The sequence below is a fragment of the Trichoderma atroviride genome, chromosome 7, assembly GCF_020647795.1.
Source record: "Trichoderma atroviride chromosome 7, complete sequence".
Lineage (NCBI taxonomy): Eukaryota > Fungi > Ascomycota > Sordariomycetes > Hypocreales > Hypocreaceae > Trichoderma > Trichoderma atroviride.
Genome location: NC_089406.1, coordinates 3,108,862 through 3,131,078, shown reverse-complemented (window position 1 = coordinate 3,131,078; position 22,217 = coordinate 3,108,862). Strand labels below are relative to the sequence as shown.

The 22,217-nt window shown below is 50.9% G+C and overlaps 7 protein-coding genes across 7 annotated transcripts; 4 read left to right on the top strand and 3 right to left on the bottom strand.

The window, feature by feature from the left end:
* Positions 1-129: 129 nt before the first annotated feature.
* TrAtP1_013023 (uncharacterized protein) lies at positions 130-2,579 on the top strand (the record flags this gene model as incomplete). The annotated part of the gene is made up of 2 exons (XM_066115763.1): positions 130-1,812; positions 1,872-2,579. 2 exons carry the CDS (start codon positions 130-132, stop codon positions 2,577-2,579), a joined length of 2,391 nt encoding a protein of 796 aa, XP_065971863.1.
* A 2,499-nt stretch (positions 2,580-5,078) lies between these two features.
* Positions 5,079-6,182, top strand: TrAtP1_013022 (uncharacterized protein; the record flags this gene model as incomplete). Its single annotated transcript, XM_014088685.2, has 3 exons — positions 5,079-5,497; positions 5,576-5,663; positions 5,722-6,182. Exons 1-3 carry the CDS (start codon positions 5,126-5,128, stop codon positions 6,180-6,182), a joined length of 921 nt encoding a protein of 306 aa, XP_013944160.2. The 5' UTR covers positions 5,079-5,125.
* Positions 6,183-6,642: 460 nt separating this feature from the next.
* Positions 6,643-7,572, top strand: TrAtP1_013021 (uncharacterized protein; the record flags this gene model as incomplete). Its single annotated transcript, XM_014088684.1, has 2 exons — positions 6,643-6,761; positions 6,834-7,572. 2 exons carry the CDS (start codon positions 6,643-6,645, stop codon positions 7,570-7,572), a joined length of 858 nt encoding a protein of 285 aa, XP_013944159.1.
* Positions 7,573-7,833: 261 nt separating this feature from the next.
* Positions 7,834-8,512, bottom strand: TrAtP1_013020 (uncharacterized protein; the record flags this gene model as incomplete). The annotated part of the gene is made up of 3 exons (XM_014088683.1): positions 7,834-7,913; positions 7,983-8,369; positions 8,440-8,512. The coding sequence occupies 3 exons, from the start codon at positions 8,510-8,512 to the stop codon at positions 7,834-7,836; spliced, it is 540 nt and encodes a 179-aa protein (XP_013944158.1).
* A 3,658-nt stretch (positions 8,513-12,170) lies between these two features.
* On the bottom strand, positions 12,171-14,824 carry TrAtP1_013019 (uncharacterized protein). The gene is made up of 6 exons (XM_014088682.2): positions 13,803-14,824; positions 13,519-13,649; positions 13,426-13,455; positions 13,122-13,241; positions 12,706-12,883; positions 12,171-12,610 (listed from the first exon to the last, which is right to left on the bottom strand). The coding sequence occupies exons 1-6, from the start codon at positions 14,008-14,010 to the stop codon at positions 12,504-12,506; spliced, it is 774 nt and encodes a 257-aa protein (XP_013944157.1). The 5' UTR covers positions 14,011-14,824; the 3' UTR covers positions 12,171-12,503.
* A 1,928-nt stretch (positions 14,825-16,752) lies between these two features.
* Positions 16,753-16,935, bottom strand: TrAtP1_013018 (uncharacterized protein; the record flags this gene model as incomplete). Its single annotated transcript, XM_066115762.1, has 1 exon — positions 16,753-16,935. The coding sequence occupies one exon, from the start codon at positions 16,933-16,935 to the stop codon at positions 16,753-16,755; it is 183 nt and encodes a 60-aa protein (XP_065971862.1).
* Positions 16,879-21,337, top strand: TrAtP1_013017 (uncharacterized protein). The gene is made up of 7 exons (XM_066115761.1): positions 16,879-18,008; positions 18,109-18,243; positions 18,328-18,410; positions 18,497-18,600; positions 18,675-18,959; positions 19,078-19,171; positions 19,267-21,337. Exons 1-7 carry the CDS (start codon positions 17,462-17,464, stop codon positions 21,049-21,051), a joined length of 3,033 nt encoding a protein of 1,010 aa, XP_065971861.1. The 5' UTR covers positions 16,879-17,461; the 3' UTR covers positions 21,052-21,337.
* The last annotated feature ends 880 nt before the right edge of the window (positions 21,338-22,217 follow it).

Below are 22,217 nucleotides of genomic sequence, written 5' to 3'. Positions count from 1 at the left end.
TTTGACGAGCCTCCAAGCGAGTTTGCTGTTCTTACAAATACGGGAATTCACGTTATCCGGCGACGACGATTGGTGGATACTTTTGCGGCTGCTATTCGAGATTCGCCCGGAGACGAGGCACTGGATCTCATGTGCCGCCGTCTCATATTCCTCTATGGCCGTGTAGAGACGGTCTCAACGGCTTTGGCTGTGGCCTGCGGTCATGGAGACTCCCGGCGAGGCTCTGTGAAGGCGATTGATCAAGTAACCGAGGACCGAGCAAGAGCTCTCTTTGTCGACTTTGGTGGTCAACCTACGATTATAGAAACTGATGGATCATCTCTCACAACAGACTCGGTTAAGCTGTCATCCCGGCATGACGCATTGGCCATGTACCTGTCAAGATTGATCAGGAAGCTCTGGAAAGCCCCCGTCATCAATGCAAGCGTCGCTCCCAACGGGGCGATTACCGTGTCTTCATCCATCGCTCCTACCAAGCTGATTACTACCCAGGAGAACCTGGAGCGGCTAAGAAAATTCATTGATTCTAACAAGGGCCTCATTCAAGGGATGTCGGGCCCTTCCGACTTACAACGAGTTGCCAGCCGACAGGAGGAGGTGGCGCTGCAGGCAGAGCACCAGGCACTGCATGCGCTCCAAAAGCTGATGGAGAGCATATCAGAAGGCATTTCATTTGTGCTCATGCTGTTTGACGAACGTGTGTCAGACATTTATGCCAGACTGGACGACACCTCTCGACAGCAACTCAGGGATTTGACCTATGAGAAACTCTTCTCGCAGACGGATGGCAAGGATCTTGCCAAGCTGTTGGTCAAGGCCATCGTCAACCGCAACATTGAGAGTGGCTCAAACGTCGAGACGGTAGCAGACGCGCTAAGGCGGAGATGCGGCAGCTTCTGCAGCCCTGATGATGTAGTCATCTTCAAGGCCCAGGAGTCGCTGAAGAGAGCGTCTGAGCAGCCGCCCAACACCAATCAGTCCAGAATTCTCCTCAATGAGAGCCTATCCCTGTTCCAGAAAGTAGCTCGCAGCCTGACATTCGGTAACCTGCAGGTTGCCATTGCGCAGTACATTGACATGAAGTATTATGCTGGGGCTGTGCAGCTGTGTCTCTACGTTGCCCGAGAGCAGGACAGAGGCAACACGGCCTTGATGTGGATCAACGACGGCAAGCCTGCGGCTGACCCTCGCGCCAACGCCTTTAACGAGAGGAGAAGGGTTTATGATCTCATCCACGAGGTTCTGCGACACCTTGATGCCGCCTCAAGTATGGAACCGCTGACGATTGACGGCCGACCAACACTCATCGCTACTAAGAGAATCGAGGCTTACGAGGTGGTCAACGGGTCAGATGATGAAGTCTTCCACTTTGACCTGTACGAGTGGTACATTGAGCAGGGATGGACCGAACGGATACTGGGCATCGATTCTCCACACGTCATTACTTTCCTGCAGCGGCTGGCGGGCACCAACGTGGAGCATGCCGACCTCCTCTGCCGCTTCTACACTAACCGAAGCCGCTTCTTCGATGCAGCTGAGGTGCAGGCCGAGCTGGCCAGCTCCGACTTTCCGCTCAACATCAAGGACCGGCTCAGGCTCCTCAGCTTGGCCAAAGCCAATGCCAATGTGGCGACTGTTGGCATCAGCCGACAGCAGCAGCAGCGACTGAACCATGAGGTGACGGATCTGCTGGAAGTTGCCAACATCCAAGATGATCTTTTGGGTCGCCTCCTGGCGGACGAGAGAATCGATGGCGAAAGAAAGATTGAGATTGAAAAGGCTCTCGATGGAAGAATCATCAGCCTTTCAGATGTAAGAACATGTCTCACCACGTATTGACATTTTGATGGAACTAATATTATTTTGTGCAGCTTTTCAACGATTACGCCGATCAGGCAGGATACTATGATTTGTGCCTGCTGATCTACCACACTGCCAACTACCGCAACCCTACCACTATTGCATCAACATGGGATAGCCTGATCCAGCAGACTCACGCCGAAATCATGGCGAAACACGAGGCGACAGCGGCCGGCATGTCACTGCCTCCCTTGCCGTACGAAGCCGTGACGAGCAAGATTCAAAATATTGCTCACCACACATCATTGGACAGCTTCATCTTCCCGATCCAGACCCTCCTGCCGCAGTTATGTCGGTATGCCGTCACGTACCAGCAGGATGCCACCATTGGTGCCGATCCTACGTGGCCGGTGCAGCTCTTCCTGTCGCTGGGCGTGTCCCACGACATGATTGTGCGCGTGCTGGAGAACATCTTTGACACGCAAGACTATGGCTTTAGCGGCATGGTGCGCAACCGCATCATCGAGATCATCGTCTACGTGGTGAACGATTGGGTGGCTGAGGTACGGCGACGTGGCGGCGCAGCCAAGGGAGGCTTGCTTGGGCCTTCCATCGGCGACCTCCTGCAACGTTGCGAGGCTGCCCTGCCGTCGGCGGGCCAGGGCCACAACGACGGCGGCGCAAACCTGGCGGATATCCGACGCGTGCTGAGGATGCTGCGGAGGGAGGTGGCCGGGTTGGTGGAGCGGCTGCCAGCAGGGAGCACGAGGTTTATGTGAGATGTGAGATGTGAGCGGATCCCAGGAGTGGACTCTTTTTTTGCCTTTATTTTGTCTATGTATGCGGTAGCTGCATTGGGGGAGGGGGGAGGAGGATGGTGGTAATCATTTGTCCGGCTCTTTTTATTCCTCTCTCACTTTGTTTACTTGATTCGAAATGAAGAGATGAAAGTCAATAAGGAGAGGAAGCAAAGGAGAGGGAGCGACAGAAAAAAAAGGAAAGACGGACATGTAATTTCTGGTTTTATTGTGAAATGGGGCGCCAAATGGAGGGGGTTAAACAAAGGGTCAAGATTCTTAAATTTGAAAAGATTATTGTATAAGAAAGAGGAAAAGAGAGAGAGACACACAGAGAGAGAGATGACGCATAACACGAGATACACAAGAGGCAAACACGCACACACGGGGCATATAATAGTAGGTATGTATATGCGCGTGTATAAAGTAGAAACACGGGCTAGGTTTTATTGTTTTTCCAAGGTATGTATGTATGGAGTATGTAGTCGCATATCACTATTATGCGAGGGGTATGAAGAGAATGGAGAAGCGCTTCTTACCACTTTTTACATGCTTCTTTTCTCTTGTCAGTTGGTAACGTGAAGTCTCGAGTGTATTTTCCTGTTTTTTACGACTGCTTTGCAGATGGGCCGGGTTTGCTGCTCGTCGCCTTGAATTTATGTCTAATGGATGCCCAAAAGCGATTTTTATCCAGTCAAACAAACAGGTCACCCCAAAGAAGAAGGCGTTGCGGTGGAATATTGGCCAGTAGGAAGCTGCATAAGCGAGTGAAAACGCATCAATTGGATCCAGACTCTGGTGATTGGTATGAAGCCAGTCGAGAGAGACCGTGTTTTTTTCTTACGGCGAGGCGAGCGGGATTTGATAGGTTGGCGTTGCGTTGTTCTGCGTTGCGCATACGGGCCTGACCGCCTCACTTTTTTTTTTTTTTTTGTTCTAGCGAGTAGCAAGTAACACGCAAGAGGACGGTAGCAACCACTGCAGCCAATAACATCCCCTGTTCTTCCCAGCTTTCGTCAATCTTCTATCACTTTTTCCTGCTTCTTAGCATGTTTTGGGCCTATTTGGGCGTTGGAGGCATGCACGGGACGGGCAGATATGCCAGTTGTAAGCATGGCGCTTCCCTGTTTTGGGGATGCAGGGCCGGGCACGGGCTGTTTACGTGGCATGGCTTGAGTCGGTGGTGAGAAGCTGCAGGTACCTTTTTTTTTTTTTTTTGGTGTCTGTTTGGTCTGTTGGTTCGCGTGTTGTCTTTGGGTATTTCGGAAGAGAAGAGGGTTTGATGTTGTGCTGTGGTGGAGAAGAGAGGTGAAGTTATGGGTATATAAGAGGAGAGTTGGTCGCTGTTTTTTTTTTAGTTTGCGATTTTATCAACATTGGATTATTCTGAGAAGAGGAGGAGAGTTATGGAGCTGGTGATGTAAGCTCTGGGTTGGGAGTTGGTCAGCTGGTTCTGGCATCAATTCGTTACAATCTTTTTTTTTATTGCAGAATACTTGCAAGATGTTTTCATTTGTTCCATGAGGACTGAGTCCTGTCATTTGTTTCCTTGAAAGTTTTAATCCTTCCGTCATTTTGTTCCATATGAGGATTGGATTCTTCTACTCTCATCACAATACGAACACTACCATCTACGATATACCTCAAACATGCATAACACTTTGATACGACGGCGAGTACCACAGCGTCGGAGTTATAAATTGCACGACTCCGTATCGACGTTAAACTAAATACGTTTTTTCTGGCCGGAAACCCTCCGCCAGCCCCCACTTTTCGGCTCCGATTCGACAAGAGACCGTCAAACACCGGATCGACCGAACACCCACGTTTTTGAACAAAATATCCCGGCTCTGAACTTTTTGGATTCAGCGCTCGTCAACATGAAGACTTGCGAAATTCAGAGAGTGGGCAAGAAGCTCAGTATTCAAGGGCAGTTTGCCAAAATGAAGAGCCGGATTAGGAGCTCTAGAAAGTGTCCGCCAGGTCTCCCGTAGGCAGGAACACACAGAGTCCTTTTAATGAGGAGAAAAGAATGAAGAAAAGGAAAAGGCCGGAAATGGTTTTTGGAATTGAAGGAGAATTTGGAGTGGCAGCACACGGTTGTGCTTTTGTTTCTTAGATTCTATGTAGCTTATACTAGCTAGGATGGCCACCTACGTCAAGCCGTCAAGTATCGACTGTTTGACCACTCAATCCAACCTGCTACCAATTGCCGGCTTACATGCTCGTTGCGCAATCTCACGTAGAAAAGTCTGAAATACGCTCTGAAATACGCCTACGTAGAAATCCGTAACGATAGACGGACTCGCAAACAATGCGGAAACTTTGGTAATAGAGTTTTGGTGAGCCGGGGGAGCGTACGGTGACTTCTCGGATACTTGCGCCCCTTGAACAACAGAAGGTTGCATGGGGTCTTGTAGGTATAAAAGAGACTGTTGAAGAATGTCTCTTTCGTGCTGTATCCTTCTGCTTGAATGGCACGCTTTATTCGACATTTGAGCAAACAATCTACGTTTTTGAAATTTGCAATGGCTGCCACAGACGATATTGAAACCATGGCAAAGTCCATGTCTGCGCACTTCAAATCGCTGCCGCAGCAAACACCCACTTTCGAACAGGACTTTATAGATGCCTCGCGAGGAGTCATACGACTAGTTGCCGAGCCGCTGGTCAATGACATTGGACTCAAGGGCAAAGTCACCGAGCCTGTGACGCTGCTGGACAGTGCGTGCGGAGCGGGCGTGGTGACGCAGGAGGTGCAGGCGGCCTTGTCGGACGAGATTCTTGGGCTGAGCTCGTTTACTTGTGCTGATAGCTCTCCGGCCATGGTGGATATGGTGAAGAGGCGGATTGTGAATGAGAAGTGGGTGAATGTAGAGGCCAAGGTGCTGGATGCCATGGTGAGTATTTACGATGTGTTATTTGATACAACTTGGTGAAGATTATTTGCTAATCATGTATACGCTTCATGGTCATAGAACACAGGCCTTCCGGAGAGCTCATTCACTCACGTGGCGATTGCTCTGGGACTTCACATCATCCCAGACCCAGATGCCGCAGTAAGAGGTAATATTAACGGAGCGCTATATTCTTTCATCAGGGCATTTACTTACAATTCTTCCAGACTGCATGAGACTGCTCAAGCCAGGCGGCAGGTTCGGCGCTTCCACATTTCCCAAGAGCAACGGCACCAAGTTTTGGATCCCAAACATTCGCGAGGCACTGCAGTCGCTCCCCTTTGACGCGCCCATGCCATATCCAATGCCCATGCAGATTCACAAGTCCGGCCACTGGGACGACGCGGCATGGATCGAGGGGCATCTGAAGGAGCTGGGGCTCGCCAACGTGGCTGTCAAGGAGAACTGGGGCACGTACAAGGTTGAGAACGCGGCGGATTTCCTAAAGACGTTTGGAATGATGCTGCCGTGGATGATGAATACGTTTTGGAGCGAGGAGGTGCGAAAGGCGCATCCGGTGGAGGAGGTGAGGGAGATGATCAGGCAGCATCTGGAGAAGAAGTATGGCGGCGAGGGATGGGATATTGAGTGGCTGGTGATTACGATGACTGGAACGGTGGATAAATGAAGGGCTGGCAGAGTAAGATCTGTATTGTAGGTACAATTATAACACTTTGGCAATTGAAGGTGTACAAGTTCTAACTGAAGCTGTTGATGCCGATTCGATGCACCAGTGTTGAATCCGTTGTAGTTGGTTGGAATGATTGACATGTGCACTGTATCCCCCAGCCACAGCCTCCCACGCTTGTGGCGCAGGGCTGTGAGATTAGCTCCCTTGCCCCCTGCGCGCATCTCTGGCATGTCCCTCCAATACGGGACCAGATCTCGACAGCTCATGACACGCCGACGAGAAAAGGGATCTGCTTGACTTGCCGCAGCCAAACCAGCAGATGGATCGCAACATATCCCGAATCTGAACCTGGTGGAAGCGACGCAGACGAAGAAGAAGCGCCGAATTGCGGACTCTCGAGGCTCGCCCGCAGCCAACATCACATCTCCAACCACCTTAAGCTTCCATCACCATTGCCATGCTGTTTGCCGTCGCAGCGCTGGTTGGCGGCCTGGCGTCGTTTGCGGCCGCCAACGTGCCTCTGCCGTCGTACCACTACGGCGCGCCCATCCACGTGGAGTGCATGAACCGAAGCTCGTGAGTCGCCGCAGAAGCGCTGAAGACGAAGCGCGTTGGAGACGAAGCCATCGACTAACTCGAAGCCCCCAGTGACACCGGCGAGCACATCGAGCTGGCCAACCACCAGCTGCAATGGATCCCCTTCCCGACCTGCAACGAAACCGGCGAGCCGCTGCAGTTCCACTACGGCGTCGAGGGCGAGCTCAACTGCACCATCCCCCTCATCTCCGACCCCTTCTTCCACCTGCTCGAGTTCTACATCCACAACGATGCGCCGCTCTCGTGCCGCCTGCCCGCGCGCCCGGCGCCGCACGTCGAGGTCATTGGCGAGAAGCTGCCGGACCAGGAGTACATCCCGCTCATCTTCGCGCTGGCCGGCACGCTGCAGGCCAGCCACATGCACATCAGCACGCACATGAACGTGCTGCTGCACAGCATGCCCAAGCACCACATGCACAACCACGACAGCGGCGTGCTCGACTCGGCCGTCTCCTACAGCACCAGCCCGATGAGCCACATGGCCGGGTCCTTCACCAAGAAGCTCATCATTGGCGACCCCTTGCCGTTTAGCTTCTCCGTGCGCTGGTTCCCGACGCCGATGCTGCCCAAGACGGAGGGGCGCGTGGAGTGGCAGGGCCTGGGCGGGCATGTATATGCGAGCACCGTCTTCTACAGCCTCGTCTCGTTTATTGCCGGCCTTTTGGTGGCCGGCATGTATACTCTGGGAGTGGTTCTGCCGCGCAGACTCAAGGGGAGGTCCATGGGCGGAGCGACGCCGCTGGGGTATGGAGTGGGTAATGGATGGGGATACTCGAAAAGAAAGGACTAGGCGGGAGCTTTTCTTTTTCTCAAGGCCGTGTACGAATGCAAATGGATGCGTTTGCGTTGTTTTTGTATGATGGAGACTGGAGTTTGGGTGGGCGGTCATGTATTAAAAGGAGCATCTGCGTATCTATGCTGAGCTCTCGGGGCGGTTGGTTCTACACATTGTAATATTCTTAGGCTATAACAATGCAATTCTTTGATTCAAAACTCGCAAAATACAATATCCAAACTGATATCCTTCGCTTTTACCTTTTCAAACCCACATTTACAGAGTTTTTGCCTTTGCACCAGACTCTCGAACCCGAGGCAGTAGCCGCAGATACATGTCCACAGCCAACAGCGCAGCTACACCCCGTCAGCCAACGTGAAAGCATATTCCAAAGCAGAAGAAGAATGTAAACGTGGAAAACTTACGGATGACAGCAAACGGGAGATATGTCCCGTACAGCAGCGACGCCTTCTTCTCCTCGCTCACCATATCGGCGCCCATGTGAAGCAACTCGAAACAGCACGCCGCAGCCCCCATAAACGTGACGGATCCAAACGCCAGTCCGGCCAGCTCAGCAGGTCCCGATGTGGCTCTTTTCGAAGCCAGCTGGGAGACGAGATACGCTGCCAGCGGGAGTTGGACGAGGCCCTCGATGTAGAGGAAGATTTGGAACCAGGGCTGGTGGGAGTCGTGGGCGAAGAAGGGGTCGCCGGTGGAGGAGACGTAGAATTTGCGGAGAGAGAGGAGGAAGTGCAGGGGGGATGAAGGGGATTGGTAGAGAGATTTCGGGTAAAAGGCTACGAGATCGAGAGCTGAGCATTGAATTTGAATTTGTGAGTAATAGAGAGCTTGTATGTATATATACGACGATGAGATTCTTACCGAGCATGCCAAAGAGCTGAGTCCCAATGATGAAGAGGTACAGCCAGTCTCGCAAGGCTTTTTGCTGCGCCATTGTAGAAGTATATGACGGCAGTATTTTTAATCTGAGAAATAGACGGCCGTGATGTAATGAATGCGTTTTGTTTCTTATTGCGTCGCGGCGATGAGGTGAGAATGTTGTTGAGCTGGCGTTGAAAACGTGGGGAGAGCTTTTGGAGCTATCCCTGTTAGCGGATTGGACCTAGCCAGAGAAACGCCAACCGTGGGAATCAACTTTGGACTACATTGAGCCATCTAAAATTCAGTCTACAGAGTTTTTGAACTAGATTCTCTGAAAACAATTCATGGTGTATGATAAGATAGGTTGGCTTATTGGGAGTGGTCTGGAAAGCTATATGCACACAGTATTGGCTTTCAAGACCTTTTTAGTGAACTCGAGAGTAGCAGACATGCCAAAAGAAGTGTACTCTCTGAAAAATCCATCTAGCAGCAACATGGACATGCAACAAATTCTCATCAGAATATATACCAGTATACAATTCCAATATGATGACGATTTCAACTCGCACTTCATGCCTTTCAAGCCAGCCAAAATCCCATCCCAATTCCAGGGTAACTCACCCATTCCCAAAAAGCCCGAAACCGTCCCAATACGGCTCTTCATCTCCGGCGTACTACCAGCATCGCCCCAAACAAAAAACACTCATTTAACATCTCGCCACCTTTATACGATCCCTTGTCCAACTCCAAGAAAAAAAGCATGATCCTTTCACCCCTTGGAAATATAGTAAGAAAAAAAATATGACATGTCGGTTCTACTATGGTAGAAACCCTTTCGCAAAGTGACATTCTACCCCGTGCCGTGGCCCTGGGTCCCGCCGAAAAAAAAAAAAAAAAGTGATCAACGAACAAAAGAAGATGAGGGAGCATCACAGCATCGTACGAAAAAGAGCCGAGGCCCAAATCTTAGATTCTCCAGAAACATTTTCCAATGTAGCATCCGTCCGTGCACGAACAGCAATCGAAAATGTCCTTGAAAAATGTCCACACGCCCCCCCCGTTTAAAAACTCCTGGCTTTCCAACACAATGTGACAAGTCAGCCGAGCTACATTCTTAAGCGACTTCTTTTTGGGCGAAACAGCCAGAGATTTTTGAGACTGCTCTGCCTAGGAACTTGGTAAGAAAAACACTAGACTAATATCGCCAAGGAAAACAAGCAATCAAGATTAGGCGGAACTCTAAAAAACTCTAGTCCAACGACGCTAAACGATCCCCTGTCTTTGTCAAGGGATGAATAGCAAGAAGAAGACTAGAAGCTACCTACCGGTCGAGCTGAAGTGGTGCCACAAGCACCATCACGACTCACCGTATACCGTCCATATCATCTCTCACCTCAGTACCTAGGGGGGTGAAGGGAGCAATATCCGCATCAAGCAAATGTTCAAGGCAATGTGACACGACCTACGTAAATCGAACCATCTTAGATGAAGCAGCGCGGGCTGAGCTTCCCTGACAACTCCTAGTCTTAGCGCCATCATGCCGTCCCGGATGTCGTTCCGGCAGGCCTTAGCCTTCTTTTCTCTTCTGTTTCTTTCATAGTCTCCTACAATATCACAAAGTCTGGATATCGAAGAGTATCAACGGGACGATAGGGGGATGTACAAGGCTAATTACCTCAAGAAAGGACATGCATCTGTGCTAGTAGCATCATGATTAGCTACATGTTACCTCTCACTCTGGGTGGCGGCCTCTTTCTATCATATTTCACTTGGACATGTAATGTGTATCACCTACCTGGATTAACGTCCGTTGATGTATGCGTTAGTACGCAGCCAAAGAATGCGGATCGCCTCCCCGAATCCGCCCGTTATCCATGGCGTTGTCTCAATACAGATGCAAGAGTCAAAACAGAAGACGCCGACTGTTGTTGATCTTGCAGAAGCCTCTAGCGGCCTTTCTTTTCTTTGCTAGAAACCTTCTCTCACCTAAGCTATAAAGGGAGAGGGGGAGGCAATAAAAAGGAGAGAGCAAGCAAAATCTCGCTTCTGCTACTAGAACCGTAGGCAAACTCTGCCAATGGCACCAGGCTTATATAGCTTTTAGTGCTAGTCTCCCATTTAATCCTCATGTCTCGTTCTGTGCATATTTGTTGTTATGGGTCATAACTACCTCTTGAAAAATAAAACGTGCATCATCATAATAACTTGCGCGCGATTAAAGCGCTGCCGCAGTCATGAGCGATCCCCATACCCGGTGTGTGGGATCGTCTCGGCCGCGTGGTCCGAGTGGACACAGGTCATGGCAGGCCAAGTACATAGATACAAAAAGGAAAATGCTCCCAAGTTCCTGGTAGTGGTTGTGTTATGGAGTACCACTCTGAGATTTGCCTCCGTACACTGTCCTCCGGGTGGGTGGTAACACTGGCCCCCAATATACGCATGGTCAATTTCGAGTGTCTCAAAGAGTGGTGTGGGAATGTGACATGTCTGGGGCGCATATGCTTCGGCGATCTGTCTCGGGGATAAAGCATTGATGGTGCGTGAATGAGATGGGAGGGAGGAGAAGAAGGGGAAGAAACTTCTGCCCACCAGAATCTGCTGGACCAAAGTGGACCACAGTGGCAAGGGAAGAAAAGGGAAGAAGGAGACGCAAAAGACACAAGAGAGGGGGTGGCATCTGTGCTGAACTCATGGCCGGGAGCTGGTGTCTGAGCCAAGTGAGTCTCAGATGGAACTGGTGGTGGAATGCAGCAAAATGTGACCGTGTCTCACTTCAGGAGGCTCTTTCGGGAAAGAACTTTGCATCCATCTGTCTCTTCATCCTAGATCGGATGCGACCTGCAGCGACAAGTTTAATAAATCAGTAAATATAGAATCAACCATTAGCCTGTTCAGCCTGGATCGGTACAGATGCGGCGATCGTATGCATCTACTTTAAAGTGACTGAGACACAAAATGGGGTGTCGCACCGTCATGTGATCTGCATAGCTCGATGATCCCGTCCAATATAACAAGTCGATTTAATGAGCGGTATACCGGCTCGGGCCCAGCATGGACCCGAGAGTTGAGATGGATGGTGGCACAATCTCAATCAAGCCAATCTGCGCACCAAGGGGTTAGCCCCCAGCTTGTCCCCCTCGTTCTCGCTCCAATCTCGCTGTTCAATGAGTATCCAATGCCTTTAGTTCTCATGTGCTGCCGCATTTAATATGTAGCTGGGAATCGGAGTGCGGCGTGTAAATGCAGGACTTGAACAAAATAATCCAACGTCTGATTTGCCGCTGCTGGCTATTCAAACCAGCATGTTAAAGCCGCCGCCGCAGTAGCCAGCTACCACACTTACACGGTTGTAATGGCCAGTACTCACGTACGTTCTATGTTCATCTGTCTTGTTGTCATCATTGCAGGTATACGTGAATCGTTGTAGTTGAGATCGGCCTGGATATGGCCGTACTCGAAAAGCAGGACTGAAACATGTTAGCACTCATGTATAACGAACGCAACTGTTATTTCCTGGCATACAAAAGGTCTTAATTCCTGTGGGAGACTTGATGCTCAATACTGAAACCCGAAACCCGAAAACGTCCGTCGTGGAATTGCCTTTGCATCAAACTGTCTTGATGGTCGGAGTATTTCTTCCTACATGGAACTATAGCACGAGCGGTTTTATACAGTCGCGTAATAGCAGCGTCAAACAAGCCGAAAAAGAAAAAGAGTTATTCATTCACATGAAGAGAGCATTACGATCCCACAGCCACCATTAAGGCAGGTGTCATGAGTGTAAGAGACCAGATGATGATAACATGTTACTTCAAGTGGATATGTGACTCTGGATTTTCATCTCTATGATGCCGAAATATCATCCCTGAAAGATAACAATCCATTGACCGTGAATGAAGCCGCTCTCACAAAGAGATATTTCTGAGATAACGGAATGAAAGGGCTCAATTTGCCATACACCCGGCGTGTACGGCATGGATCACGAAATTTCTTCTTCTCCTCATTTAGGCCGATGTGGCATCAAAGGCCTCATTTACTGAATGAGGCAAAAGGACACCATTCCTTCAGTTCTTCTTGAGGAATCCGTTGACACCCCTAACCTTTTCTTCGGTGCCCATTGTGATGTAGTAGAGGGTCCTCTCGTATTCGTCATCACGCCCAAGGCTGTCGGCTATCGATGGCAAGAGAAAAGACAAGTTTTGCGTCAGTGATTACGAAGATGGTGATGGTGACAAAAGTTCAAAGGAGGATTCAAGGTGTTCTTACCACGGCAGATGGCTTCTTTGGCAAGCTGCATGGCTTCGGTCGCATTGGCGGCTAGATCGGCGGCCACCTTGACAGTATTTTCAAGCACCGTGCCGTCTTCGAAGAGTTCACAGACGAGGCCATGTGAAAGTCCTTCCTCGGCAGAGATGGGTTTGCCCAAGAGAATCGTACGCATTGCCTGAAGAGGTGTAAGCAGCGCACGCAAAAGTATTTCAGATATGTTTGTCCAATGAGGCCTGGGCCAGTAGCAACGGCTCCTGCATCCACACCTGTCGTCGGCAAGTAGCAAAAGTACCGCGAGTGCTGCAATGGAACAACAGCCACACCAGAGTGCAAAATGGAGCCAAAACAAAACACAAATACAAGATAAGAAGAAAAATTCGGAAATTTTTTAGGAGCTGTTGTTGAAAGCATACCTTGAATTTTCCGAGCGCGGCTGTGAGACGCTGAGTGCCTCCGGCGCCGGGAATCAGGCCTCGTTTGACTTCTGGCAGCGCAAAATATGTTTTGGTTTGAGATGCAAATATCATATCGCACTGTGATTGCAAATTTGTCAGCGCACGTTACTCATAGTTTTCAGAAACTGGTAGGGCTATGCATATCTGTATGTTTATCGGGCGATACGAAAAGGCGAAGGAATACCGGCCGGAAAGGCCCAGATAGGAAGGACGAGAGAAGACTCAAAGATGCAGATTTCACGTGCAAATCAGGAGCACTCACCATAAGGGCAACCTCGAATCCACCCCCAAGCTGTAAAACGGTAACCCCACGTCAATATATCAAGCATGAAGAGTGCCAGGGTGTCATGCGTACTGCAGGTCCTTCGACAGCTGCCAGAAGAGGCTTCCGAACTGCCGCCATGCCGTTGCAAAGGTTCTCAAGATATCGACATGATCTAGCGCCAACCGCGTCGAGCGCTGCGATATCCTGCAGATCGGCTCCAGCTGTTGTGCAGAGGCCGGGGCCCCGGTCATGATTAGTTGGGGGTTCATCTCCAGCAGGTCTTGGAAACACGTGAATAGGGAACAAGTGGGTGGAAAGAAAGTGACGACTGCCAGAAGCCTCAGAATTTCGTGTAAGTCAGCGCCCAAACTCACCTGAAAAAAAGCCCCCAGTGCCAGTCAGCACAATGACTTTGACTGCCGCATCTTTGGAAGCCGCAGACAGCTCAGCAAGAAATTCATTCAAGAGCTCTGTAGACAGGGCATTCCGCTTCTGAGGACGATTGAAAGCAATGACCCTAACACCCTCAACAAGAGAGGAAGTGTGTATGAGCTTTCCGAGGGAAGATTCAGCTGCGGACATGGTGACGAGATCGCCGATCAATCCGCTATAGCCAAGAACCTTGTAAAAAGCCACGTATATGGGAAGTGACTTGGGTAGCTGGCGAAGCTGTTGGAGGGAAAAGGCGATTGGAAGGAATATGATAGCAGATTGGGGTACGGCTATTGGGCTGCAGCGGCGAGGTTGGCGGGGACGTCCTATATAGGGCCATGCGAAACGAATGGCACGGTAGCATTCCGACTATATCACGCGCGAACTCCACTGATAGGTCGGCAGCAGCTCCAGCTCTAGCTCGAGCTCTCAAGCTCTGCTCATGCTGTAGCCTGTTTCGCGCTCGGTCTGCTTTGTTCCGGTGGGATAACGAGCGCGGCAAACGACGCCTTGCCAATCGGGAGCTGGCCAAGAATGACAGGTCGGACTGATGGAGGGTGGTTGGACGGTTGAGGCGTCCAGTGACGACATGGACGGGCTGCAGGCGAGGATATCGTGATCGATTGCACTATGCAGGCGCAATCCCAGCCGCGCTGGCGTGCGCTGGCGAGCCTCTGTCGTACTCTGCTCGTACTCTGCCCGTCCTCTACTCGTACTCTGCCCATAACAGGTCACATTCAGCATCCATCAAAGGGCGGCCACGCTCGCAAGGACCTGGTGATTAATTTCCTCTGTGTTATCGTCCTACTCACTCCCCCTGTAGGCACGGACGAGGTGTCAAATGCACCCCAAGCGGAGAGAAAAGACCAGGATTGGCGTAGCGGGCATATTTCTGGTGTGTGCGAGTGCGCAAGTGTGTGTTGCATATCAAGTGCCGAGCGTAGCAGCGGGAGAAGTTGCTGTGATGCATGTTGGAGTAGAAGATGCAAGTTTGCTTCTCGCCATGGTAGACAGTGGTAGACAGTACCTAGCAGTCTACTACTACTACTAGTATCTCCCAGCACGGACGGAATATGGCGGGTGCCTGCCTCGTTACTTCCCTTCCTCGCTTTAGGCCTGGGCGCTCCTTCTAGTGCCAGGACAGTTAAAATCAGTCAGAGACAAGGTGGCAAGCGCGGTTCAAAAGAAGGTTTGCAGGGTAAAACAGGGCATTCGCGAGGCACAAATGGCTTCAGGCACAGGTAGTAAGTAGCAGTACCTGGATAATAGTACATGCAGTCAATAGCGCCTGGTGCGTAACATGTCGAGGCACTCGCGGATAGGCCGTTGCTGCCACCGCACGGGTCCCGTAAGATGCAACGGAAATTGCCCAATTATTGCCTGTTTGGGTGCGCTTTGCTCGCGGAATCAGCATTGAGCCTATATTGATCGGATAACATAATGATAGCATAATAGATTAATGGGGCAATACATCTCTATATGAACCGTGAAAAACAAGATTAAAAGCAAAGACTAACAAAAAGTCCCCTCGAGCACCCTCGCATTTCCGTTTCCAGCACCATCGACGATATCAGTTCTGCAGCATCGCTCTGCCTTTGCCATCACCACCCAGCAGCTTCTCGCTGTGGCCGCCTCATGCACCACCTACCACTTTCATCCGCATCGGCCGCCATGAGTTACCGGGGTAGTGGATCTGCCACCCAGCACCGGCTCTGCGCTCTGCACCACCGAAGTACTTCTCCTCACAGTCCGCCTCGCACTCGCTGTGGCCGGGGCGTCAGCGTACGAATGTGGGGTGGTACCTTTTTCCGTGGCACCCTGAGGTGTACAGCTTAGCTTGCAGGAGTATTTTGTTCGACCCCTTCCCAATGGCATGGGACGGCATGGCACGGGCATAGTTCTGGCAGAATGGCCTGGAAAGTGTCTCGGTTGGCGCAGGCTCGAGTATGGGGTGCGTCCAAGGGCGCCTAACCGCTGGGACTAGCAGCAGGACTAGCAGAAGGACTACAGGCGTGTCTGTCTTGTCGACAGCGGCTGCGTGGCAGATCTGCACCGCACAAGTACCTACACGATGCGATACGAGTCCCCGCCGACGACATCTCTCGACTGCTGCTTGTATCACCCAAGCGCCGAAACACCGCACGCTCACCTATCGACGGGCACATTGTTTCAGCCAAGCCCGAGGCCTCAGCCATCTTGACGTCTCCCAATTCGGCCATCAAAGTACTGCTCGGTTCCCCTTTGGTCCGCTGTAACCAGCCGCGGCATTCCTTCGTCTCTGGCTGTCTCTCCTCTGCTGGCCTTCAGCCCGCGTCCCTCTTTTCCCGCCGTCATTTTCTCTGCATCTCATTTGGCGGCCTGTCTCTCACTCTTTCGATCCGGTTCTCAGTCCCTCTCCACAGCTGGCATGGCCAAGATCTAGTGGCATTGTGAGCAGGCATCAGCTTGAACAGGCTCATATCCCTCTGGTCATCCCTCTATCCCTCACCATGTCATCTCCCCCCCCTTCAACGTATAAGCTGGCCTTATACCGCTGCGGCTTACTACTCTGCATGCACTCTTCTTTTACGGGAATGTGACGGGAAAAACTGCTTGGCCCTGAATTGTCTCCTTTCTAGATAAAGTAGCGGATAATACCTCTTTTCCTTTATATCACATTTCTACACCTCGTGATGAAGATGGGAGGGGAGAAAGAGCAGGAGAAACGGGGAAATAGACTATATCGACGGGAGTAGCTTTATTAGCGGCTCTGCGTTTAGTACAGACGCAGTCGGATACTGTCCCAGTGGGCATCGTCTTCCAGCTGCATTAGTTTGTGGACATGGCAGGCCAATACTCGTCACGGCCATCTGTATAATCGCCGTTCGCGCTTATACAAGCATACATATATTCTTACGATAGACACACCCTGGCATCCCACACGGCATCACCTGCGTCCTTGATCTCCTCCAAGCCCTGTCCGTCCCTGCTCTGCCTCCACTTCTTCTGTATCTCTCGATGTTGCAGTCTCTGCCCTTGACCCTGGATGGTCTCAGCCTCCACGCGTATGAGCGTCGGTGTCTTTGCATTGGGCATCAGCGGCTCGATGGGTCTTCTACCGAGACCACTCACACACTTTCAGATTCGCCCAAGAACGGCAAGGACCGTGCAATTAAGTCGCTCGTCTCTGCATTCAATACTTCTCATTCGTTATAGTCGATATGATATCCAGGGTTACCATGGATGGCTCGCTATCCACCACGGACCAGACCCTTTCCATACTGGGCCCTGCGAGACCATCGCCGTTGGAAGAGGGGAACAAGGGAACAGAGACCGATCCTCCTCTCACTTATATAAATGGTGGTGCACTCGGTCTCTTCCTCGGGTTGGACAAGCAGATATCCTCAACAGCACGCTCCAAGCCCAGCGCTGTGCTTTTTCCTAACTTTCCTCTTACAACACTGCTCCTCTCTGTCCACCATCTACTCCTCCATCACTTGACGGAATCTCTTCTGCACTCTCAGTACAGACTATATTCACAAACACACACACATACACAAACACATATACACATATCAATTCACATCCACATAGACCCATCCGCGTCTGCTCAGCTGGAGTCATGGAGGCTTCAAGTCTTCGCGCAGACTATACTGCCATGCAGTATGGTCCCAAGATCGAATGCCCCTTTTCAACAGTTACCGCATCTTTCTACCACTTTGTTACATCTTTTCCTGAAAATATTGCCCTCCACGATCTGTCTGGTGCTACCACTCAGCAGACCACATACCGCCAACTCGCCATTCGGGCTCAGGCCCTCGCCACAAAGCTCCGAAGCCTTGGTGTTCGCCCCCACCAGAGAATTCCTCTCGTTGTCAAGAGGAGCTCTGAGATGGTGGTAGGCATCTGGGCAATTCTCTCTTGTGGTGCCCAATATGTTCCTCTCGATGGCGGTGTTGTTCCCGACTCGACCATCCGGCACGTTTTTGAACAATCTGGTGGCAACATCATCTGCTGTTTAACGTCTACCGTTCACCGGATCCGAGATCTCTGCCCTAGCGCCTCTCCAGTCATTATTGATCAGCAAGAGCTTGACAGTATGCCGCATGAGGAGAAATGGGTGGATTTGGCCACTTCAGACAGCGGATGCTACATCATTTACACATCTGGTACGACACTATCCGCGGGAATTCGCTAGAGCGCAGCTCTATACGCTCTTCTTCTCCCCATTTGCTAGCAGCAGCTGAAGACTAACATTTTCAAAATTAGGTACAACTGGCAAGCCCAAAGGGGTTGACGTGACACATAAAAATGTTGCCAATCTTGTTTGTATGTCTCCCGGTAACTTGGGTATTCGACCAGGTAATCGGGTGGGACAAGTCCTCAACATTAGCTTTGACATGGGTATGTTGCTCCCTGGGGTCGTTTTCATCTGCCCTCCAATTGCCGCTGTGGATCACCATTCATTTTGCTAACAATGGTGTGCAGCCGCCTGGGAGATCTTTGCATGCCTGTGCAATGGAGGCACCCTTGTCATTCGAGGTTCCAAATGGGAACCCGCTATTGAGCTGGTGAGTATCAAAGGGAGACTGGATCGCACTGAATTGATGAAAATTTACGTGAAATTTGTACTAACACTGGCAAATCTCAACTTTAGCTCGATACTTTGGTTTGCACACCAACAATCTTGTCTAAATACCCTCCTACCAAGTACCCCAACATCAAAGTTGCCGCGACAGCTGGAGAGCCTACATCTCAAGAGTAAGTCGGCCCTCAAACAGCCATCCTTCGGCGCCATCTCGTTTGCAATTGTGTATTCTAACGCCATCTCTCAGTCTCGCTGATCTATGGGCCAAACATGCAATTTACTGGAACAGCTGTGGCCCTACGGAGACGACCATTGTCAACACCATGCAGAAGCACATTGTTGGGGATGGCTTGTCCATCGGTCGCCCCACTCCCAATAACAACGTCTACATCCTCGATGACAATGGGAGTCCTGTGCCGGTAGGCGAACCTGGTACTATGTGGGCCGGCGGGTATGGAGTGTCTCGCGGCTACGTTGGCCTCGAGGCCAAGACAAAGGAGTCTTACATTCCAGATCCCTTTACCAATGACGGGTGAGTTTTCCCAAGGGAGTGCTCCTGGAGCTTCCTTTCTGTCCGGGATCTGTTTGCTCAGACCTCCAAGAAGCACAGCACAAATGACTGACTCAACCATCCTGTCTCACAATAATAGATCCAAAATGTATTGTACCGGCGACTTGGGCCTGTGGCGGCCTGATGGCTCCATCGAGATCTTGGGTCGCGCTGACGACCAGGTTAAAGTCAAAGTGAGTCTAGTCTTTCATTCATACGCACATCCTTCCGATGCTTGTTGCCATGATTCTTCATTGAGGAACAGAATCTAACGTACCGCTGTAACTAGGGCTTCCGTGTCGAGCTGGATGGCGTTTCTTCGTCAATGGCCTCTGCGCCAGGCGTCACCCGTGCATGTGCCCTCCTTATCGATGGAGAGATCCATGGTTTTGCTGTCCCGTCCAACCAGGATCCAGGAGCCATCCTAGAGCACACTCGTAGACTTCAGCCATACTATGCCGTGCCGTCTAATGTTCACTTGCTGGATGAATTCCCTACAACCGCCAATGGCAAGATTGACAAGAAATCTCTCCGCATGCTGGCCAGTGGACCAGCTTCTCCTACCATTTCGGAATCATCGACTGTTTTCAGCACAACAGTCCAATCAGCAACTCTGTCAAAAGCACTCAGTGGCAAGTCGAGTCCCTTGGTTGGCTTTCGATCTGTGTCTTCTTCTTCGTCTCTTACTGCCGCTTCCACTGAAGAAGAGAAAGAAGACAAGGTCGAGGAAGAGATTGACCTCTCCCGCGATGTCCCCGATAAGAAGTGGCCCAAACCCTGGAGGGGCCTCAGAAAACGTGTTCTCATTCCTTATCGATTTCTCTTCAGCTTTGTCGGCTTCCTCAATATCGGAGTGCTCATTGCCATTCTTGTCCTTCGCCCCAGAGTGGAATGGCTCGCAACCATCACAGCTGCGAACCTTGTCACCGGCGTACTCATCCGCCAAGATGTCGTCATCAATATGCTCTACACCACGTTCTGCTCTGTCCCCAAATCGTTCCCATTCTGGATTCGCCAACGCTGCGCAAAGATCTACCACCTTGGCGGAGTCCACTCCGGTGCCGGTATCTGCGCCACTGCATGGCTCCTCGCATCTACCATCCAAGCTACTGTTGCGCGCTTCCAGCTAGACGGACCGCCATCTAGAGCCTCTCTGGCCAACCTAGTCGTCTCTTGGCTGCTGTGTGGTCTCTGCTGCTTTATTGTAGCGGCTGCTTGGCCTCCCTTTAGGAAGGCTAATCACGACATGTTTGAGAAGATGCACCGCTTTCTCGGATGGTCTGCACTTGCTCTTTTCTGGGCCAAGACGGTTGTCTCTGTTTACGACTCGACACCAGCTGGTCAGAGTTTCGGGCATGCCTTGGCCAAGACTCCAGCCCTTTGGATGCTCAGCGTGGCCACCTTTAGCGTTGCCTTTTCTTGGTTCTTCCTCCGCAAGGTCAAGGTCAACGCTGAGCCGCTGTCGGAGCATGCTGTCCGCTTGCACTTTGACTATACAGTTCCTGTGAATGGCAGCTTTACGCGAATCTCCCACCGTCCGCTCTTTGAGTGGCACTCTTTTGCGACGATCCCAGCCCCGCAGCCAGACCTCGAGGCGGGCATCTCGGCAGGTTATTCTCTGGTGGTATCAAACGCTGGCGATTGGACCAAGCGGTGCATTCGAAACCCTCCCACTAGCATCTGGGTCCGTGGTCTCCCAGCATGCGGAGTCATGCGCATTGCCACGCTGTTTAACCGCGTTGTCGTGATTGCCACGGGATCTGGGATTGGCCCCATGCTGGGTCATATCGGACACCCAAGCTGTCCCACTCAGCTCATCTGGTCAACCCCGTCTCCCGAGAAAACATTTGGGAAGAAGATCATCGATACCATCAAAGGGTCCATCCCTGGCGCCATCATCCACGACACCCGAACCCAGGGCCGGCCCGACCTTGTTCGCATGGGTTATAACATGGTCAAGGAGTTTAACGCCGAAGCCGTTATCATCATTGCCAACGAGAAAATCACTAAAAAGGTTGTATATGGCCTAGAGACTCGAGGTGTTCCCGCTTTTGGCGCCATTTGGGACAGTTGAGTGATGACAGCGCCGGCCCAATGCATGTCTCAGTCAGTGGTTTGAAAGAGCATGGGGGGGATATCCATATCCCCCGCTGTTGACATTTTTATTCTTACATTCTCTGCCCAATATTTTTGCTGTGTTTTGTACTATCTGGCTTTGGTGTTTTGAGGGAGTGGCAAAGCAGTGTTTTTTTTTTTTCTTTTTTTCCCTTTTTTTCTCTTTTTCCCCTTTTCCTTGTCTATATTGGAGTGCGCAGTCGTTTATACGTAGTGGAGGTCATTGTTGATCATTGTTCAGGCTGGATTTTGCAGATGATGTGGTTTGTGTTGTACAAAAATTAGTTGTCGGTATCTTTAAAAGTCTCGCTCCAATTGAAAGCTACAATCTATTCAGCTCAACTATGACGTGGTGTTCATGTACAGCATCCTGGTCTTTGGCGTGACGTTGGGGCTGCCTGCCGTATCAAGATGCAAGATCGCCGTATAAGGCGAAACTCCAGTCGCCCAGTATAGCAGACTTGTCATCGGCACTGTGCTGCAAAGTCTCTTTTCCCGAAGGACCGCCCCGCAGACAAAGGCTTGGTTCCCGCCCCGTTCTATCCCGGAAGAGGGGAAAACAAAAAAAATCTTGTAGCTGTAAGCCTGTAGCTGATAAAGCCCCCACATGTGTGGCTACGGATCCGAATCCTTTTGAGAGATACTGATGTGGTAGGTTTCTGGGGGGGGGGGGGGGGGCGTGTCTGATCGTCGATGTTGCGTGTCTTTTTATCATCGCATAATGGAGAATATGAGCGTTTAGCATGATGAGCTAAGAAAAGTGTCAGAGTTGCGGTCTGAATAGCGGAATTGCTAAAGCACCGCTATGGAGATTTGTGAGGCAGAATATGATGCTACTAGGTAGCTTACATGCTGCTTCCCCTCTCTTTCTTTGCGAACAGGGGATACCATGTCTTTTGGGATTTTATTTTTATTGTTTTTTTTCAGCTATGATGAAGAGGCTATGTTTGGTTCCCGATAATATGCTGGATTCGGCGTTTGGGTGGTGACACTTGTGCGAGGGATCGGGTGTGTAGAGGGGGGTGGGTTGAGGTGAGAGGGGATTCCGAATGGCGGCGGCGGGTGTTGGCTATTTGCTTTTTTGATGTTTGATGGATAGGTTCTGGCGAGGAGCGATTTGGAGGA